Source organism: Carettochelys insculpta, chromosome 2 (genome assembly GCF_033958435.1).
Source record: "Carettochelys insculpta isolate YL-2023 chromosome 2, ASM3395843v1, whole genome shotgun sequence".
NCBI lineage: Eukaryota > Metazoa > Chordata > Testudines > Carettochelyidae > Carettochelys > Carettochelys insculpta.
Window position 1 is genome coordinate 198,930,152 of NC_134138.1, and position 21,099 is coordinate 198,951,250.

Consider the following 21,099-nt stretch of genomic DNA (forward strand, 5'->3'; position numbering starts at 1 on the left):
TCAATGTAGTTTTAGTGTTTGAGTATATTTTTAGTGATCTGAGTGTACATCATAAGCTGCCCATAACAGTATATATTGTCATAAGAACTTAGAGTACAGAAAATTTTTGCCTTTATACCACTCAAGTGCTTCAATAAACCAACCACTCCTCAGTGTAGTACAGGTTGAACCTCTTTGTTGGGCATTCTCAGGACCTGACTGATGCTGTGTGGGAGAATTTGCTGGACCACGTGCAGTAAAAAATATTGTCTAACAGCATTACCGACACTTCCACTGCTTACTGGGCTCTTAGATGATGTTTAGAGGTAAATTGCAGCTAAATAACAGCACAGAACACTGAGGCTATGTCTACACTAGCCCCAAACTTCGAAATGGCCATGCAAATGGCCATTTCAAAGTTTACTAATGAAGTGCTGAAATACATATTCAGCACTTCATTAGCATGTGGGCGGCCGCGGCAAAATTGACGCAGCTCGCTGCCGCGTGGCTCATCCAGACAGGGCTCCTTTTCAAAAGGACCCTGCCTACTTCGAAGTCCCCTTATTCCTACGAGCAAATGGGAATAAGGGGACTTCGAAGTAGCCAGGTCTTTTCGAAAAGGAACCCCATCTGGATGAGCCGTGTGGCGGCAAGCCACGTCAATTTTGAAGTGCTGCAGCAGCCCGCACGCGCGCTTCATTAATAAACTTCGAAACGGCCATTTCGAAGTTTGGGGCTAGTGTAGACACGGCCAGAGAGTCACACTTAGGGGCTGGTTGTGTGAAAGGGTCACCAATACAAAAGTTTGAGAACCCCTGGACTACACCACTACACCTTAAAAACTACAAGATGGGTAGTATTATAGAAAAGTATTTTGTTATTATCTAATAAATAAAACAGTAGGCCAAATTCTAGAAGACAGACTTAAACATGAAAACGTAAATTTAAAAACATGATATGCAAGTTAACTCACTGTATAAGAAATGAGTCAATCCACTCGAATATCTTGTTGAGCATGACACAGTGTACACTGGTATTTTAGAACTACACAGAAACATATGTACCATGTTGGCAATATTTCATACCTATTCTATTATTATAGATATTAGATCAGCAGTTGAGCATACATTTTACCATTTACAATTGCAACTGCCTGAATATCAGGAAGAATAACCCACAACGCTTAAGTACTTTTTGTTAGGAATTTCCTAAGCATGTATTTGTAATTAAAAATTTGTAGCTGCTTATATTTAAAAAAAAAAATCTAAAGAGATGTACAACTAGGATTCAATTTTATTGTATTAGATTGTCAAATATAATATCCATTTTTAAATTACTGCTCTTCATATAGAAGTTTAACTTTCCTGTCTGTCACATCAGGGTCAAATATTGAACAAATTATATAGAAGCACATACAGGTTATCTGTTTGCATTCTAACCCTTTCAATCTTGTTCTGATTCACTTTCAAGCCTTTGTACTTGCTGCTTCTACAGAAATGGATCAAGGGTCATGTATTTGAGCTTCACAATGAAATTCAGAGACAGATCATTCCATATTGTACATGGCAGGCAGCTCAGTGCAGTTGTGATACTTCCATTGGAAGTGCACTATATATTCAGTGTTGGTGCTGAACTGTCAGCATCTTTTATTTTTTGTCCTCTTTCAGTTCCACTGTTCAGTCTTCTTTGTGATTATGCTCTGCCTTCCTGACAGAGAAGTAGCAGGAGACCATGACCCTACCAACGGTTAATAAACATTTGCTGACAGCTTCTTTTAGATTACCTGTACAACATCCTGCAAATATGATCAGTGTATGTTTCCATTTTATCATGACAGGCGCCTTATTTCTTCTGCACTGATTTAGAAAACTGTTGCTAGTAATTCTCTTACAATTTAAATTACAGTGGTAGACAACATATAAAGCAATAGAAACTACTGCATTTAGATTAGCCAAACTGTGAGATACACGAGTTGAAATATTGATTACCAATAGTGTTACTGCTATACTTTGTTTCAAGAGAAATATTTAATATAGAATTCACAACAAGCTTATGAAAATGTGCATTGGAAGTAAATGTAAAATACTGATGAGTAAAAAGTGAGATTAAAATATGTCAGTTATGACGTTTTATCATGTCTACAGCTTATACGATTCTCAGAATCAATGACAAAATCTGAATCAGGAGACTGGGGGTATGTTTAAAGAGAACACCAAGAAAGAAATGAAAAGCTCCTTTAATTACACAGGACACACTTCCCCTCTAGTGGATAACTTTTGTGATGAATGCAGGCATATACTGGTTTGCAGGTATATTTAATACATAGTTATCATAGCCAACACCCCTTGTTTCACAGATACTGGCCCATGATTTACCTACCGGTCCTTAGTAACTACAGTCTTAGCCAGAATAACAGGCTTATGAGACACAGCAGGAGGAGGCATTAGCAGTGGACGGCCATATTACAGCAGTATCTCTCTTGCCAGCTCAGCAACCTCTTCCCCACCCCCTGTTGGCTGCCTCATCTAAAGACACTTCCAGTTCTGCCCCCACCTGCTGCTCCTTTTTATCTATTCTGCCTGATGCTAAGAGATAGCCAGGGAGTAACAGCTGGCATCAGTTCTGAAGCCAGCCCTACACTCTATAAGGTTTGGTAGCTGAAAAGGAACCCTGATCAAGAGCAAAGAATCCCTGTAGTGGGGCAGAAAGGCAGAGGCAGAAAAACTTACAAAAATGGCAAGAAGTGAGGGCAAAGAGATCACCATTCACATAGCTCTCCTGCATATGGGAAACTAGCTGCTTCCACGCTCTTAGGTCTGTCTACACACAACAGTTATCCCACTTTAACTATACTGGTGCAGGAAGGGGCGTAAACTACATCAGTATAAAGCAACTTTATACCACTATAAGTGCATCCACATGTGAATATATTCACAAACTAACCAAATGCCAATACAAAATTTTTATATAACCCAAACATGTACAGTGACAGTGTCCATGAACAAAGCAAGGTTGCATATTGTGAAAATTCAATTAATTTGTGCTTGTAAAGCTCCCATTAAAATATTAAAATTCACCAGAAAGCATACAAAGCCATACAATGGCTGGGGACGTAGCAGCCCATGGTACGCACGCGTGCGCACACACGCACACATTTTTTATTTATAAGTACTTAACTTCAGGTGTGCCATAGATAATATGCCAACTGCAGGCATTATTTTATAATCATGAAGAACACAAGCTATTAGGTGATTGAGAAACATGAAAAAAAAAAGTTTCCTAGGCTCATCCAGAAATTGTTCTGAGAGGTCAGTGAAACACTATTATAAACATTATCAAAACAAAAAGCAGTCAAGTAGCACTTTAAAGACTAGCAAAATAGTTTATTAGGTGAGCTTTCGTGGGACAGACCCGTCTGTCCCACGAAAGCTCACCTAATAAACTATTTTGCTAGTCTTTAAAGTGCTACTTGACTGCTTTTTGTTTTGACAGTGTATAAACTAGCACGGCTTCCTCTCTGTTGCTATTATAAACATTGTTAGTGTTTTGTTAAGTCATTCTCTAACCATTGTGTTAAAGGAAAATCCAGAAGATATGTTTGAACAACAACTATAAATCAACTGCATCACCAGTTGAGGTTCAGCTCTCCTTGAGAGCTTCTGTTCTGAAGGTTCGTTTCTGTGTTCTTCCCACAATTATTTAGACAATGACATGGGTTGACAAAGTATGTTTCCTGAACATTATTTGCATTAGTAAACTGTGACTGATTTCATAGTTTTCCTAACATCCGTATATCACCATGTGCTGAATCAGTATGAAAAAAAACAAATATACTCAGTAATTTAGGGGAATAAGTGACTCAGTTCCTTGGATATATCAAAATGCCCACAGACATTGAACAAGGACCACAACATGATTGCATTCAACACTAAGATTAATTTTTAAAGGTTAAATGTTTTTATGCACTTTACTAGCTTACAATATCAGCTTTGTTAGAAAGGGAAAAAGTCTTAGATAAAGTCTGTCCATGAATAATATATGAACTTTAATGTCATGTATTCCTGTAATATGCGAAATTTACATCAATGATGAATCTTTTCCATCTTGAATGCCGTATTCAGGTTATACTATATACTTGTATCTGAAATTATATCTATTTGTACATATAGATGACAGAAGATTAAAGGAATCTACTTTTGAATTTACAATTATTCAGCAGCAGCTAAGCAGAATTATTGCAATACACAGGTGCCTCCAAGTGGTGCACTGTTGAACTGCAGAGCTTTATCACAAAATAAGCGGTGATAAGCATTTACATTTAACTGATGCGAAACCCTGCATGTCAAAACAAAAAGTAATAAAATAGAAATAAGAATCCATAACCGAATACAGAACTATATCAACAGAATTAGATGGCGCATTCAGTTTTGTCTCTCACAAAACAGGCAATGTCTGAAATGCTTCCGTCCACAGATGATCCCATAAAATAAACAGCTGATGTTATTGTAAATTAAATTTCTCAGTGAAAGGGAACAAAAGAAAAAAAATACGAACTGGTATAAATACAATAAAGGCATGTCTGTCAAGGACACGTGGCTGCCCCAGGTGTTGCAACATTATTATTTACTGAATGATGGATGCATTCACTAGCTCAGGGATCTGCAGCTCTGTAGCCACATGTGGCTCTTTAAGGATTCTTTTGTGGCTCCCAATGCTATAAATGCAAAATAAAAACAAATTCATGATTATTTTCGATAAATGGAGGACATCTAGAAGCCCAAAAATGAATTACTCATATCTAAATAGCAAACGATATGTGATCTTGAAACTTTGGATAAATCCCCCTTCAATATATACAGTGTATTGTCAGATATGATACTGTGTCTGTGTTTTGAGCACGTTGCTAATAAAGTCTTGATTTTGAAAAGGAAACTTGTGGCATTCCTGCTGTGAAAGGCAACATGCATTTTGAGAAAGACAACTGAAATTAAAAGTGAAATAAAACTGGCATAATTAAAGTGGGGTAGGAAAGGCTTCAAAAAAGAGGACAATCAATCAATGATGAAAACAGAGAATTTCAAACTGAAGGGACCCAATACTACACATTTACATGGAGTTTGTCTGGGCTCCCTTTATGTCTCATTGGCAATGAGAAATTCACCACCAACAAAAAATGCAATCTTGAGAGAATATGTAAAAAGTTTGTGAATGTCCTGTGGTAAACATGTATCCCATTACAAATCATTGTGTGCCCTGTTCTTAAAATAGGGGTTACAAGAAGTATGGCTTGATGTTATTTATTAAGGACTATCTCATATTCACATGCATTGCGACTCTTGAATGATTGAGGTTTTTTTACTGGATTAGAAAAAAAATGGCCCTTCTTGCTATTTTGGTTGCCGACCTCTGCACAAGCTGAATACTGGAGGCTGGTACTGCATGCCTTCTGCATAACAAATCTTGAAAATGTAGATGACAGAGCTATATTTGAATCCTTGTTAACTGATATAATCAATGTATTGCCTACTCTTCTGGAAGACACAAATAAACTTGGTCTTCATGTCAACTGGAAGAAAACCAAAGTGATGAAAGTGACCGATGGACCTCTACCTCTATCTACTGCAATCTATGGACAAAAAATTGAATGTGTCGACTCTTTAGAGAATCTTGGTTCTGTTGTTAGCAAGGAGAGAGTCCTTTAGCAGCCCTTTACCAAAGAGTGGGGCTGCCCAAGGGAGAGGATCAGTGGCTAAATAGCCAAATCCTGTGACCAGAGGAGCTTCTGAACAGTGGAGTCTTGCAAAGGAGTTTAGAGAGGGAGTGAGAGACTCAGATATACCTAACAGTCTCTAAACTTAGGCTAAACAAACACCTTATATTAAATAAAAAAAAGAAAAAGATAAGCTCTATCAGTAAAAATAATGCAGGCAGAAGGCTAGAAGCCCAGTAGAGGCGATTCAATTTCTTGCATGACTGCAGCATGCATGATTACTAGCCTTGTGATGAACAGATAGGAATGACAGAGTAGGTTGTGCTGGTGAGGAATCAGCACTGTATGTGAAACGAAGTATAGAGTCAAAAAACAGAAATGAATCAAACTATATCCTAGAATCTCTGTGGGTTGAAATGTCATTCTTGATTAATCAGAATATAACAGTAGGACTACACTACTGACCGCCTGATATCATGTTGCTGATAGTGAAATGCTCAGGGAGATTAGAGAGACTATGAAAATAAAAAACTATAATATTGTAGGATTTCAACTGTCCCCATATTTACTGGGTACAAGTTACCTAAGGACGGGATGCAGAGTTAAAATTTTTAGGCACTGTTAATACTGCTTCTTGGAGCAGCAAGTCTTGGAACTCATAAAAGGGGAGGTGTAGGAGGGTGAAAGGGAGGCCAGGCAAGGCAGGGGTTAAACTAGGCCTGTCAGACCAATCAGCCCCACTCCAGTTCACCTGCAGCCAGTGTCAGGCCTGGAGGGGTATAAAGAGAGGGAAGCCAGCTCAGTTGGAGGCTGACCAGCCAAGAGGCAGGAGCTGGCTCTGAGGCAGAAGGCACCAGGCCAGAGCTGCCACCTGGTTAGCCGCTGGAGGGCACAGCCCAGGACCCTTCCCCAGGTACTGAGGGGAGTGGGAGCCCCTCCCCAGGGATCCCTGCTCATGCCAAAAGGGGGAACTAGATTCTTGGGGCCACGCTCCAAACTCAACCCATAGATGCTTGGGTGGGGGCTGCAGACTCACCCACAGGCCCTGGCCAGGGGGTCTAGCCACTAGGCCACCTGGGCCCAGGTGCAAACTGTTCACAAGAGGTAATTATTGATTTAGTCCTAAAAAGAGCACAGGATCTAATCCAAGAGGTAAATACAGCTAGCTGAAATGCTTGGTAGCTGTGACCATAATGTAATTTAATTTAATCTCCTTGAGGGTAGCAGAAAAAAAATACCAATCCCTGTCTCCACAGTAGCATTCTACTACAAGAAGGGAAACTATATAAAATGAGAAGTACTTAAATGGAAATTAAAAGGAAAAGGCAAAAGAGTAAAATTTTAAAACGTCATTAGAAGTACCAAAAATGCCACTAGCACTGGGGAAAAAAAAAAAAAAGAGGGGACAGAAGATAAAAGGCATCCTTGAAAACTTGGAAGTTAAATCCTACAGCGGAAAATACAAAGGAGCATAAACTCTGGAAAGTCAAGTACAAAAGCATAAATAGGCAGGCCAGAAAGGTAGCTGAAGAACAGCTAACAAAGAAATAAAAATAGCAACAAAAACTAAAAATTACATGCATCAGAAGCAACAAATGTGTCAAACAGTGACTGGAGTCACTGGATGATCGAAGTGCTAATGGAGCACTCCAGGAAGATAAGGCCATTTCAAAAGAAGTTAAATTAATTCTTTGCATTGGTCTTCACTGCAGAGGATGTGAAGAAGAGTCCCAACCTTAAGCTAATATTTGTAAGTGAAAAATCCAAGAAAATGTCCCAGATTGAGATGTAGAGAAAGGAGCTTTAGGAACAAATTGATAAATTAAACATTAATAAGTCACCAAGACCAGATGTCATTCACCAAGAGTTCTGAAGGAACCCAAATATGAAATTGCAGAGCTGCTTACTGTAGTATGTAAACTATCGCTTGAATCAGCTCTCTATCAGAGGCCTGGAGGATATCTAATATAATGCCAGTTTTTGAAAAAGGCTCTACAGACAATGCTGGCAATTATAAGACAGTAAACCTACTTCAGTACCAGGCAAATTGGTTGGAACTCTAGTAAAGAATAGACTTATCAGACAAAGATGAACACAATTTGATGGGGAAAAGTCAATTTGGCGTTTGTAAAGGGAAATCATGGCTCACGCAGTAGTGCTGCAACAATTTTTACAGGGGGGCGCTAAAGGCAAAAAATTATGTATTTGGGGTGTTATTACCACTTCAGTCATACTGTATGTATGTGGCAGAAACTTGGAGAACAACAAAGAGGACTGTCAAAAAGAATCCAAACATTTATCAATAACTTCTTCCATTAAACCCCACAGATCCACCAGCCATACACCATGAACAACCAAGACCTGTGGCAACTGACTCACTAACTTCCTGTCGAAGAAGAAATCAGGAAGAAAAGATGGAGATGGATTGGACATATCCTTAGAAAATCAACCAGGACAAAGAAAAATTATTGCACCGTTCTGGAAAGGGAAGCAGCGGAGCTGGCTTTTATGTTCAAATTCGGCACATTAACACATGGTTTAAATCGTGATGGGAACTTTCTGAGTCACCATAGGGGCTCGTCTGCATACTTGGCTCAATCTAATGCTTGACCTTCCCCCCCACCCCTCCACTCTCTGATTTGCTCACTTTGACTATCTTTTTCTGATTTGTCCTCCTTGCTTACTGTTTTTGGTTCTCTGTGCCTTGAATATTGAGTCTGTTCTGGTCTGGCTACGGTCTGAAGAAGTGGGTCTGTCCCATGAAAGCTCACCTAATAAACTATTTTGCTAGTCTTTAAAGTGCTGCTTGACTGCTTTTTGTTTTGATAGTGTACAGACTAGCACGGCTTCCTCTCTGTTACTATTCAATCATGAATTTAGTGGCAAAGAATATTTATTTCATGCACTTGAGGCTCCTCAGAACTGCCAATTTCCATGACTTTGAATTTAATAAACATTTTGTTTCATCATATTTTGGTAATGAATATAATTTACTAGTATCTGGAGTTCTCCAAACGTAATGGCTATCGGGGGGACACACACAGTGCCTCACATGCCCAGAATCAACTTAAAGCAATGCACAGACTTGACTCATGGAAGCAAATTCTCCAGAACATGTAAGGCAGTGCTCACCGACCAGTAGGCTGGGATCTATTGTTAGATGTTGGAGCCTCTGACAGGTAATCCTGACTGGTTTATCAGGGAGGCTATCAAGTGCCAGCACGTCAGCTGCTCATCCCCCCACTGTCATGCTTCTCTGCTCTCTGCTTTGGAATTCCCCTCCCCAACCCCAGGTGTCTACTGTTAGTTTTACCGAGTGGGTGAAGAAGAGGAGGGGAGCACCAATGTCAGGGTGTCCCCTTTCCCCAACCCTGCACCCTATTTTCCATGGAGGGTGCGAAGGGAGGAGCATGGCAGGGCTCAGGATGAAGGGAACTTGCTGGCAGCTGCTCCTGTCTGAACATGATCAGTGTATTTAAAGGGACAATGTGGGTGTCATTCTGACACTGTGTGTGCTTGTCACTCACCTCCCAACCCAACACATAATCGTGTTGTTATTGCTTCTTTCAATGTGTGTTATTTTAAGTTTTTGACTGGTCTGTGCATTTCATAGTTTTTATTTCTCTCATGTTTAAATTTAATTCTTTGAGTAAAAACAATCAGAAGTCCTTTGACACCTTATGGACTAACAGATTTTTTGGAGCATAAGCTTTTGGGGGTAAAGACCCACTTCATCAGAGACTCCAGTACTCAAACTGGGAGGTCAGCTGCTAACAGCTGGGCAGTACAGTAGAATTAAGGCAGGCTCCCCACTTGCCCTGACCCTTGGAAGTGGCTGGTACATCCCCATGGGCCCCTGAGACAGGTGTGACTGGGTGGGTCTTCACAAGCTGTCCTTGCCTGCAGCCACCACCTTCCAAACCCCTATTGGCTGGAGACAGGGAACCATGGCCAATGGGAGGTATGGGGGCAGTTCTTATAGATGTGGGACAGCACACCTAGCTCTCCCCCGAAACAGTGACTGCTGGACGTGACAATCTCTTTAGGGAGTGGTGCAGGGCCTGAGCCTGGTGAAAGTGAGAGAGGAAAGTGGTGGGGGAGAGTTAGCAGGATGGAGTGAGCAGGACAGGTCGTCATAGAAGGGACAGGAAAAGGAGGCAGGGCACAAGCATTTGAGGTAAATCCTGGATTGCACATAAATTCAAAAAGCTTAAAAATGTTGGAGACTCCTGAGGTAAAGGATTTGTAACTCCAACATTTCATAAATCTTCCTTTGTCAGTGAAAGCACGCATGGAACTCTCTAGACCCTCCTTTCTCAATGCTCAGAGGTCTGCAACCAGGAGCTGAGTGCAGCTCTTTAAGGACTTCTTTGTGGCTCCTGACATTATAATTGCAAAGTTTAAAAAAAAGAAAAAGAAAAACCTCCAGATGATTTTCAATAAACATGAACATCTAAAAGCCCCAAAATGAACAACTCATACCTAAACAGTAAATGATATGTGATCTCAAAACACTGGACAACTCCTCCGATCGTCCTCCAGAGAGAAAGAGAGAAGGTTTGGGAGTGAAAGTCACGAAGACAGTGGTACAAACACACATGTAAAGCGTAAGGAAATAAAATACGTAAAAAGTTTGTGAATGTCCTGCAATAAACATGTATCACATTACAAATCACTTTGTGTGCCCTGTTCTTAAAATAGTGGTTACAAAAAATATGGTTTGATGTTATTTAAGGACCGTCTCATATTCACATGCATTGCAGCTCTTGAATTATTACACTTTTTATCCAATTGGAAAAAATGGCTCTTCTTGCTATTTTGGGTGCCAACCCCTGTCAATGATGCTCACTTCAGGTGAACATAGTCTCTGTACTTAGTTTAATTACACAATGTTAAGATCAGTTGGTACTTCTGAAGTTTTTTTACCACTTCTTTTTCTCATCTCTTATAACCCCAAAATAGTGAATCTGGGGAAGGTACTATGTACCTAGGGATAAGATGTCATAATAAATCAGCGCACAAATTGTTTGAAGTGAAGGGTACTTCCTCTGAGATTAATTAAAACTGCAAGGCCTTTACCATCTGGGACAAAAGTGAATGTGAAATGAGACCTAACGTCATCCTATTGTACCACATGCATTTGCACAGGCACTTCTGTGATGGCAAAAACATTTTTCTGTCCAATTTAATTAATGTTTTTTTCTGCTAAAAATACAACCACTTCAGATCCGAACATTCAAATTTCAACCATGCAAAGAGCTTATGTTTACATCAAGTTGATCATGCCAAATTCAAGAATACATGAAGACACTGCCAAAAACACGCAGCTTTTTCTGTTGACCAATCTTCGTTAGGATGGTCTCAGTGGCTACGTCTACATGAGCCCCAAACTTCGAAATGGCCACGCAAACGGCCATTTCGAAGTTTACTAATGAAGCACGGAAATGCATATTCAGCTCTTCATTAGCATGCGGGCGGCAGCGGCACTTCAAAATTGACGCGGCTTGCCACCACGCATCTTGTCCAGATGGGGCTCATTTTCGAAAGGACCCCGCCTACTTCAAAGTCCCCTTATTCCCATGAGCTCCTATGAGCAGGCTGCTTCAGATATGAATTCATAAGAATTGGTCCAATTTAGTGTGTATATTTTGGATAAGTCTGAAACAGAAGCCTGTCTGAGTTTGTCTCTCAAATGAAATCAGGCATTTCAACATTGTTTAGAATTCTCAGATTAGTTTTTACAATTGTTCTTCAGTAAATTGAGAGGTAATGGGGCACCAGGAAAAGAAAAAAAAAGAAACAAATGAACAAAAATTAGAAATATGAGCCAAAATTTCATTTTAAAATACAAAAAGAGTCAACTATTATACATGATGCTTACTTACAGTTCTTCACCTTGTTTTGCCTTCTTGTCTGAAACCAGATAGACTGTTCCAAAGCTTCCTCTGCCAAGTTTCTGCTGAAGAACATACCTTCTTGCAATCAAGATTTCAGCGCAAGTGGACATAGGCGTGGAACCACTAGGAGGCTTAACAGCCTCTTGAAATTTCAGCATTGCTCCATGTAACATTTATTTATCTATAACATATCTTTCAAATTCAAGTCTCCTTAGGAATTCACCTGTTCTTCTAATGATGTTCACAGGACAACACCTAAGCCAGAAAATAGATTAGATTTTATGTAACACTTTAAAATATTATCAAAATGTTTAAGCTAGTAATGATGAGATCACACCTTAGCTATCACATCACATACAAGCTAAACAGAATGATGAATGGTTAATGACTGGGTAGGTGATATTGTCAGTTTCACACATGGCAGTCTGCCCGCTGAGTTAACACAGGCTGAACCTCCCTAGTCTGACACTTTCTTATCTGGCAACATCCATAATCTGGCATGGTTTTAGATAGCTGGACAACCGCTTATCATAGGTGCGGCCAAGTTTTCCCTGTCCCATAAAGTTCCTTTACAACAACCAGTGCTGGCTTTCAGTGTTGCGTGCTGTTATTTATCTATAATTTATCCCTAAATATCTTCTAAGAGCCCAGTAAGCAGCGCAAGTGTTGGTAATGCTGCTAGATAATATTGACCTCCCATGATCTGGCAAATTCTCTCATTTGGTACCAGTCAGGTCCTGAGAGTGCTGGAAAAGAAAAGTTCAATCTGTAGTAAATAATCACCTGAGAATAATAAGTGGGAGGTCGTGAAACAGAAAGTTTGCACATGCAGAAATTAAACGTGCATAATAATCTGAGCTCACAGTCATTGCATCTACCACTAAGGATATCTGTATCTTCTACTGTATTAGAGGGGCACCACCACCTTTCTACTTTATTAGAACTGTGTCAAAATGCTTTGTCAAATGGATGAAAATGAAATTATATTTTGTAAAAGAGACTCAAGAAATATTATTGTAAAAGATGCAGAATGCCTGGCTGGAAAAAGGAATTTTTCCATCTCTAACCTTTCCAGAGCTATCATGAGAATTATGGTTATTCTACAACAACACAATGTATACCTGAAATTATTCAAAACCCATCTGCTGAGATGTTCATTCATATTGTGCCAATGGGTTTGACTTGGCAGTGTCATTTCATTGTAAAGCACAGCCTATTTCTAATTACCGTAAGTCATTTCACAAAAATACAAATTACACATATTTTAAAATAAAAACATTAAAATGAGCTTATGGAAACCAGTTTCTGATTCTGTATTTGCCTTCAAGTAAGAATGATGACAAAAATTAATTTTGAAATGCACATGGTAAGTGACGAGTGACAGCAGGAAATTCTACTGCTTCCATAACTCCCAATTTGTTTTACAAAGTATGAAAGGAAACTGGAGAGATTGATGTATAAAAACTAATCAAATAAAATGCTAAGACTCTGTCTTTAGAAAGTGTACAGATTTTAATGCGTATTTCCCCCACAAAGTCAATGTTTGTATGCTACTTTTTTATAACAATCTTGTAGACTATTTTTTAACATAAATTAATTTCAAAAGTTAGTAACATATGCAGGAATCAGAGGCAGTGATACTGGGATTAGAAAGGGGAATATCCAGAATTCTCTGCAAAGCAGCACACAGCCAGCCCCGAGACTGCGCTTATTTATACCAGAAACCACATCAGTATCAGATCAGGAAATTGCTTAAAACCACAGTCTATTCCCTACACATGCGTGAATCCAACAGGGTGCCCTCTATGCATTGCACCTCTGACGATGAATCTATGGCTCTAGACCAGACTTTCAACCTAAGGTTTGAGTGGCGTGGCTCTCCATTCAGTTGCTAATACTATTCACTCAGGCTATTTCTGAGCTTTGTTCATTTAATGTTTTCTTTCAACAAAATCTAAGCAGACGGTAAAAGAATCCCAGTGCATGACGTGCATGCACGTAGATAACAAGGATTATCCATATGCACACTACTCTCTCATTTCCTGTTACCAAATCTCTGCCACCGTGAGGGAGTGAAAAGGCAATGGCACACAACAAACTAGCCAATGCACTGAAATAACCCTACTCTCTAGAAAAGTACCATAGGATCTTGAATAGCTCACCAAGTAAAGTGGACTATTAAGGTATGTTCCCAAAGACTCGCCTACAGTTAAGTTTCCTAGAACTCAGTTCAGCTATGTGATGGATTGGATAACGGAGATCCCATTGGGATTGCTACCTGGTGCACAGATCAAGCCACTGATGCCTTCTTCCTGCCCTACTGAGCCACAACTTCTGGCCTCCCCCAGCCAAGACACAGAGTTGGGGGTTCTCCCCATCTTCAAAGCAAGACAGACACTGAACCAGCTCAACTCTGGAAGGGCTCAGCTACAGGCCACTGACAGCAACCAGGAACACACCTGCACCAAAGGAGAACCAAATCCCCAAATAAATCCACTTTACTGTGCATAGAAGTTTTACGTAGAGAACACATGTAAGTTTTCCCTTTTTATCTATGAAAGAGACATACATTCAGTGGTTTCTTCCCCTGAATACTCTTCTCCCCAGTAACAATTATTTACTCTGGGTTTCAAAATAAACAAAAGTGTTTTTATTAAGTAAGAAAACAAACAGCTCAAAGCAAATTACTGTGCCAAAATAAAGAAAATGCGCTGGCTAAGTCTAATACACTAAGAAACTTGTAACATGTACATTCTTACCCTAAAAGTTGTTTTAATCATCTCTTTCACAAGTTAGGCAACCTCCTAGATTAGGCCCCATCCGTCTACCTATTCAGTCTTAGCTATTTCCAGCAGGCGTCTTAGATGGCAGATGGAGTGGTCTCCTGGTATCTGGTGACTCCCCCTATTGTTTGGTTCCCCCTCTTTAAATCCCTTTTGCCCAAAGTGGAAATTCCTTGTATTCACTTCAAACTTTTTCACCTTAAACAGAAAAGTACCAGATCCAAAATGGATTTATCAGGTCACCTGGCAACATGTTTTGTAGAACCAACTACAGTTTAGGTTTAGAGGAAAAATAAATCATTCACAGGTCACTGACTTAATCGCTGAGCCTTCAAGTTCCTAAAGTATTAATAACAGCTTTCACTAGAATACATGGACTAATAAAACAGGTTTCCACTTAATATTTGTAACTTCACCTATAAGAACGGTCTCACTGCCTTTGAATCATCACCTTGTCATGGTGAGTGAGCTTACCAATGTCATAGGGAAGGAGTCTCATACTCACAGTGGGGTAACCCATGGTGGCAAAGTCAAGGAGGAGGGACCAGATGAAAAACGATCCTAAAAGTCTTCAATGGCAGAAGAGGTGGAGGATAGCAAGGGTAATGCTACAACAGTTGTGAAGACGGATAAAGGCTACAGCAGACAGGAGACTCCCAGTCATCGTGGATCCCATGCCATTGACATGAGCCTTCTGTCCATGAAGAACTGTATGGTGGCTGCAGTGCAACAGTCCCTCCCACATTAAAAGAAGTCACGCGCAGGCATTTTCCTCTGTATGCTACTCTCCTAAACTTAAGCCCTACAGTGACTAGCAAATGTTAATGAGAGCAAGACTGTGAAACCTGGAAGCTTTCAGTCAAGGACCAGCACATATGTGGTGGATGTATGTATCACTCAATCCGTTTCAAGGACTGAGGTGGCACAATGATCTGGCTGCTGCATCCACAACTGAGCAGACCTATTCAGGATCCGCTCTGCTCACCCCACATGGGGAAAGGGATAGAAAATGTTCCCTACACATAGTCCACTTCAATCCATTTGACTGGATAACTGCATTCAGTGGGTTCACTTCTACGCAGTCGAAATGGAACAGGAAACAACCTAGACAGTGAACAACAAAAAAGACACACGGCAATTATCGCATGTGAGTGTGACGATTCAACATCAGGATAGCTGCCCTGGCAGAAATGCATAGACCAGAAGAAGGAAAGCTAAGAGAAGACAAGGGATACACATTTTTCTGGAAAGGAACCTCAAAGAAAAACAAATTCATGGATTACAATTTGCCATCAAAAACAAGTGGACAAAGATCCTATCTGAAGTTCTTGTCAACATCAATGAGCATCTCGTGACTCTCCACTTGAAGCTTGCCAAAAACCAACAAGCAATTGTCATCAGTGCTTATTCACCAGTTCTAGATGCTAAAGATGATGTGAGAAGATCTACAGCTAATTGGACACAGTCCTGAAAGACATCCCCAAAGACAAGCTTATTCTCTTGGGGGATTTCAATGCCAGGGTCAGAAGAGACCCAGACCTTTGGCAGATTACCATTGGGAAAGAAGGAGTTGGTAACAGAAACTCCAATGGAGTGCTGGTCCTTACAAAATGTTCAGAACACAAGCTCGTCATCAAGAACACCCTCTTTCACCAGAAAAAACAAATTTAAGACCTCATGGCAATTTCCTCAAATGAGGCACTAGCACCTCATAGACTACGGCTAGGTCTACACTTACCCAGAAAGCCGATGGCTGATAGGCAATTTTAGGTATGCCAGTTGCATACCTAAAATCAACTTTTCAATCCTCCACTTTCATCTCTGTTCTTATAGCAAAAAGGTCGATGGGATTGTTGCTCTTGTTGCTCTGTCTTAATCCTTATGGCTCGCAAAGAGCTCCAGGGTTGACATTGACCCTGGAATGTGCCATTTCACGCATACACGAAACAGCATCCCAGAAGATCAAACCTAAGCAGTTGATCTTCCAGAGTTAGTATAGATACAGCCTATGTCATCACCCACGCTCAGAAACAGTGTGATGTCCTTCTCACATGTCCAAAGATGAGCGCTGATGACTGCTGGACGTAGCACCACATTATTCAATCTACAATGGTGATTAGGATTGTGACCAGAGAAGTCAGAGGAAACAGATCGGATGAAAGATCAATGTACAAGGCTTGAAGGACCCCATCAGATGAAGTGACTTCCAGATAGCACTCCAAAGGAAGCTGCCAACAGCGTACCCTGAAGATGTGGACGAACACTGGTATCAACTGAAAAATGCCATCACCGCAGCTTGTGGAGAAACCATTGGCTACTAGTCCAGGAAGCATCAAGACTGGTTTCATGAGAACAATGTGGAAATTGAATGCCTGATTGAGGCAAAAGGAAAAAGTCTTGAGGACCTGGCAAAGGACATCAACTGCACAACAAAGAGAGAAGTGCATGCCAAGACCAAGGCAGAAGTCCAACACAAAACAAGGACTCTGAACAACCAGTGGTGCACTAAGAAGGTGCAACAACTCCAGCATCTCACAATATCAACAATACAAGAGGTTTCTTCAATGCTACCAAAGCTGTTTATGAACTGAGAAACCTTGGAATCAATCCCCTGAGATCAAAGGATGGTACCCAACTCTTGAAAGACAAGTGAAGCCATTGCTTCTTGCTTGAGGGAGCATTATAGTGAGATCTTGAACCACACCTCCACCATAGCCCCAGAATCCCTTCACCAAATCCTTCAGCAACCACCTCGGAATGACTTTACAACACTTCCTACCCTGAATGAGGTCCAAGCTGCATCAAAGTGATGAAGTGCAACAAGGCAACCGGATTAAATCGAATCCCTGCTGAAGTCTTCTAAGAAGGCAGGCCAGAACTTCACAAACAACTCCACCTCCTGATTCTCAACACCTAGGATGGGAAGCAGATGCCACAAGAATTCAGACACACACTGATTGTCATTCTCTTCAAGAATGGCACTAAGTCGGACTGTGGAAACTTCATGTCATCTCCCTTCTGGCAACAGCAGGAACAATCTTAGTTCAGATCCTCACAAACCGACTCCTGCCACTCTCAGAGGAAATTCTCCCAGAATCCCAGTGTGTCTTCAGACGATTCTGAAGAACAGCAGACACGATCTTCACTGCCTGGCAACTTCAAGAAAAATGCCGTGAACAAAACTTCATATAAGAGTTTCATCGACCTGACCAAAGCATTTGACTCAATCAATCTTAGTGCCCTGTGGACCATCTCAAAGATTCACTGCCCCAAAAAATTCATTAGCTTCTTGAGTCTACTGCATGACAACATGACTGCCACAGTATTAAGCAACAATGGATCCCAAAGCAAGCCCTTTTTGAAGTCAAAACAGGAGTCAAACAAGGCTGTATCATTGCACCATCACTGTTCTGCAGCTTCATCATCATGACTCTTCACGTCATTGATGTCAAGCTTCCAGGTGGTATGAAGACTGTCTACAGAACAAACATGAAGCTTTTCAATCTCAGGAGACTGAAGGCTAAAGCAAGACCTCCACGGTTTGCATGGAGCTCCTGTATGCAGATGATAACATAGCTGTTACTCTTTCTCCCACAGCCCTTCAGACCATCATAAGTGCCTTTGCTGAAGCATACAAGACTCTTGACTTCACACTGAACATCAAAAATACCAAGGTGCTCCAACCATCCTTGCCAATGGGACAACCTCATGTACCTTCTATTGAAGTAGATAAGGGTACTTCTGGAAAAAGTGGACAACTTCCCATACTTTGGAAGTCATATTTCCACTAAAATTGACATAGATGCAGAAACCCAGCTTAATATGAGCCTTGCAAGCCCTGCTTTCACACACCTAAGAAAAAGGGTCTTCAAGACCTGGGACATCGATCCCAAGGAAAGGTCCTTGCACACTGTGCAGTGGTTGTTCCAATGCTACTGTATGCATGTGAAACCTGGACAACATACAAGTGTAATTTGAAGGCACCTGAACAATATCATCAATGCTGCCTCAAGAGAATCCTAAATATTTCTTGGGATGATAGGTGCACAAACACTAGCATCCTAGAAGAGTCGAACATGATCAGCATTGAAGCATTATCATTCATCAACAACTTTGTTGGACTGGTCACGTGGTTCGGCTGTCTGATCAGCACCTCCCCAAACAGATTCTGTTTTCCGAGTTGGAGGAAGGATGGAGGAGTGTTGGGGGCCGGAAGACACACATGAAAAAGTGCAGCATCAGTGTCAACACCTGGGAGAACCTTGCCCAAGACCCCTCCCAGTGGAGAACAGCAATCCGTGAGAGATTGGCACAGTTTGAGAAGTCCCATCACAGTGTAGATACAGAGAAGTGGAGAAGAAGAAAAGAGTCAAAAACTGCCCCGCACCCCTCCAACAGCTTCCAGCATCTGTCCCTTCTGTGATAAATCTGCGGCTCCAGAATTGGGCTGATCAGCCATCAACAGACTCACAAATAGGAGGGTAACATGAAGACATCCTACTCCTCTTGGCAGTCACTCGATAACAAGAAAAGTACCTGCACATATATCGGATACACAGATTCAGTGGATTATAACTTTTAAAATGACATGTTACATCACCCTTTTTGCGTAAAGATCTTTGAGTTATGCATATTCCTATTCACAAGTCCATTTTCCTAAAGCATGGTGGTGCATCCTCATGACAATCTACTCCAAAAACAGCAAAATGAGGCTGACAGGATTTGAGTATATGTTTCTAGAGAGCCCTTCCTTACAGTGTCCCCGGACTTTGAGTACAATAGAACCTACCAAGAGCATGGGAGTTAGCAAAAGTGGTCTCTCATAAGAAATAGTCTCTCTTCAAAGGTTTGCACAGCAGAGCCATAGTGTTCTATGGCCTCTGCAAGTAGTGCCTTGTGACAGGTGGTCTCTCCGGCTATTTCTACTGTAGAGGTTATATTGACATAATTTATGTTGATCAAGGGGATAAATACATCACTTACACACACAGTCTCCAACAAACATAAATTACACCAACATAAGCAAAGGTGCAGACATCACAGTGTTCACTCTTGAGGACTGAAGTAAATAAGTCAACAGGGCAGCTTACAGAACAGCAGCTGCATCAGTACAGCTGTGCCACTGTAGTCCTTACTGTAGCCATCCTTTAGGGCAAATTTGACTGCACTTCCTGTTTATATAACCAAGCCAACTAGATTTGGTGGCTAGGCCATGTTTTTGTGACTATTTTGCATGGCCAGGGGTCCCACCACAGTGTGGATGTTTGCATTGCCCAGTTACAGGATTTCATTTCCTTATAACTAGGCTCAGTGGAATTCAATGCCTAATTTATACGTTTTCAGTTGTGCAAAATTACAGTATTTAAGCAACTGATGGTGTTTTATCTATTTAAATGTTTACAATTGTGGGAAATTATGGACTGGTCAGTGAATAATTATTTAAGGACTGTAGACATTGCGATTCAAATATTAACACTTAAAACAGAAACCAATTAAAACACAAATTCTCAACATCGCATGTCAAAATGTACAATGTAAACTGATTTAAAAAAATCAAGCAGCATTTTTCCTCACTTTGCCTATCTGTACATTTCTATTATTATTAACTATTTTTTCATAGAGTTGTGTGACCTGACATTTATCTATATTCACCAACAAAAATCTAATCATTTCAAGCCTACTTAGAACAGAATCTTTTTAATGAATATGGAAAATGTTCCACACTCTTAGGGGAAGAGATTAAAAAGACTGGGTTTGTTCAGCTCCGGAAAAAGATGACTGGAGGGGCTGGGTGAAACTCCATAACATCATGATGTCCAAGGAACTGAATGGGAAACTGTTATTCGCATAACAAAAGAAGGAGGAACACCCAATACAATTGATAAGCAGCCAGTTAAGCTTTTTAAACAAATGGTAGTATTTACTTCACACAGTGCAGTCAAACTGCGGAACTTCGGCAGCGGATGTTGCTGGAAATTGGGTTCAAAAAGTAATTAAATCAATGCGTAGACAACAGCTCCATCGCTGTCTGTTACCCAAGACAATCAGGGACACGCCCCCACGCTCTGAGCACCCCTGAGCCTTTAACTGCTGGAAATGTACAACAGCGTGGCTCGCTCACTGATCACATTACGTGCTCAGCGCATTCCCGCAGCAGCACCTAGCGCCGGCCACTGTCAAAGGACAAGACACTGGACTAGACCGACCAGTGGTGTGAGCTACTGTGGCCAGCGCTATGTTTTCACCCGTTGTCTCAACGCCAGCCTGGTGCTCCCTGATGGGATGGGACAAGGCATTGCTGGGTGCCCCCCCCCCCCCACCCCACTTCCGTGGCTCTGGCGTGCGAGCGTGGGCGGGGGGGACCAGACCTATGCTGTGCACAAGGGCGTCACGGCCGTTTACCTTCTCCACCCCCGGCCCAGGAGAGGAGACGGCGGGGGTCCCCCGCAAGCGGACTCTCCCTGCACGGCTCCGCTCCACCCTCCCGCTGGCTCCTCTCGGGCCGCTGGCTCGGCTCCCCTCCCCAACCCAACCTAACCTATTTGTTTGGGACTGTCTCCTGGAGACGCCGCGCTGCCCGACGGGATACGGCCAACCCGCTCGCGCACACTACCCGAGCTAGCCAGTCACGTGGTCCGCTTGGGTTGTTCCGCCCCGCCACCGAGTAACTCAACAGTGACGCGTTACGGTAGGGGAGGCTTCGCCTGACGTAATTTCCGAGTGTCCCGCG

The 21,099-nt window shown here is 41.4% G+C and overlaps 1 protein-coding gene across 2 annotated transcripts in view; it reads right to left on the minus strand.

The window, feature by feature from the left end:
* Positions 1-20,958, minus strand: part of NEK11 (NIMA related kinase 11) — a 186,205-nt gene extending 165,247 nt beyond the window's left edge. The window contains exons 1-2 of one of the 2 annotated variants that reach the window (XM_074986116.1): positions 20,908-20,958; positions 11,575-11,841 (exon numbers count right to left, since the gene is read on the minus strand). In XM_074986116.1, the coding sequence (XP_074842217.1) occupies positions 11,575-11,759 (185 nt within the window). In that variant the 5' untranslated portion in view covers positions 11,760-11,841; positions 20,908-20,958. Of the gene's footprint in view, positions 1-11,574; positions 11,842-20,771; positions 20,850-20,907 lie in introns of those variants that run through there. The other variant, XM_074986115.1, reaches the window with a different exon arrangement.
* Positions 20,959-21,099: the final 141 nt, after the last annotated feature.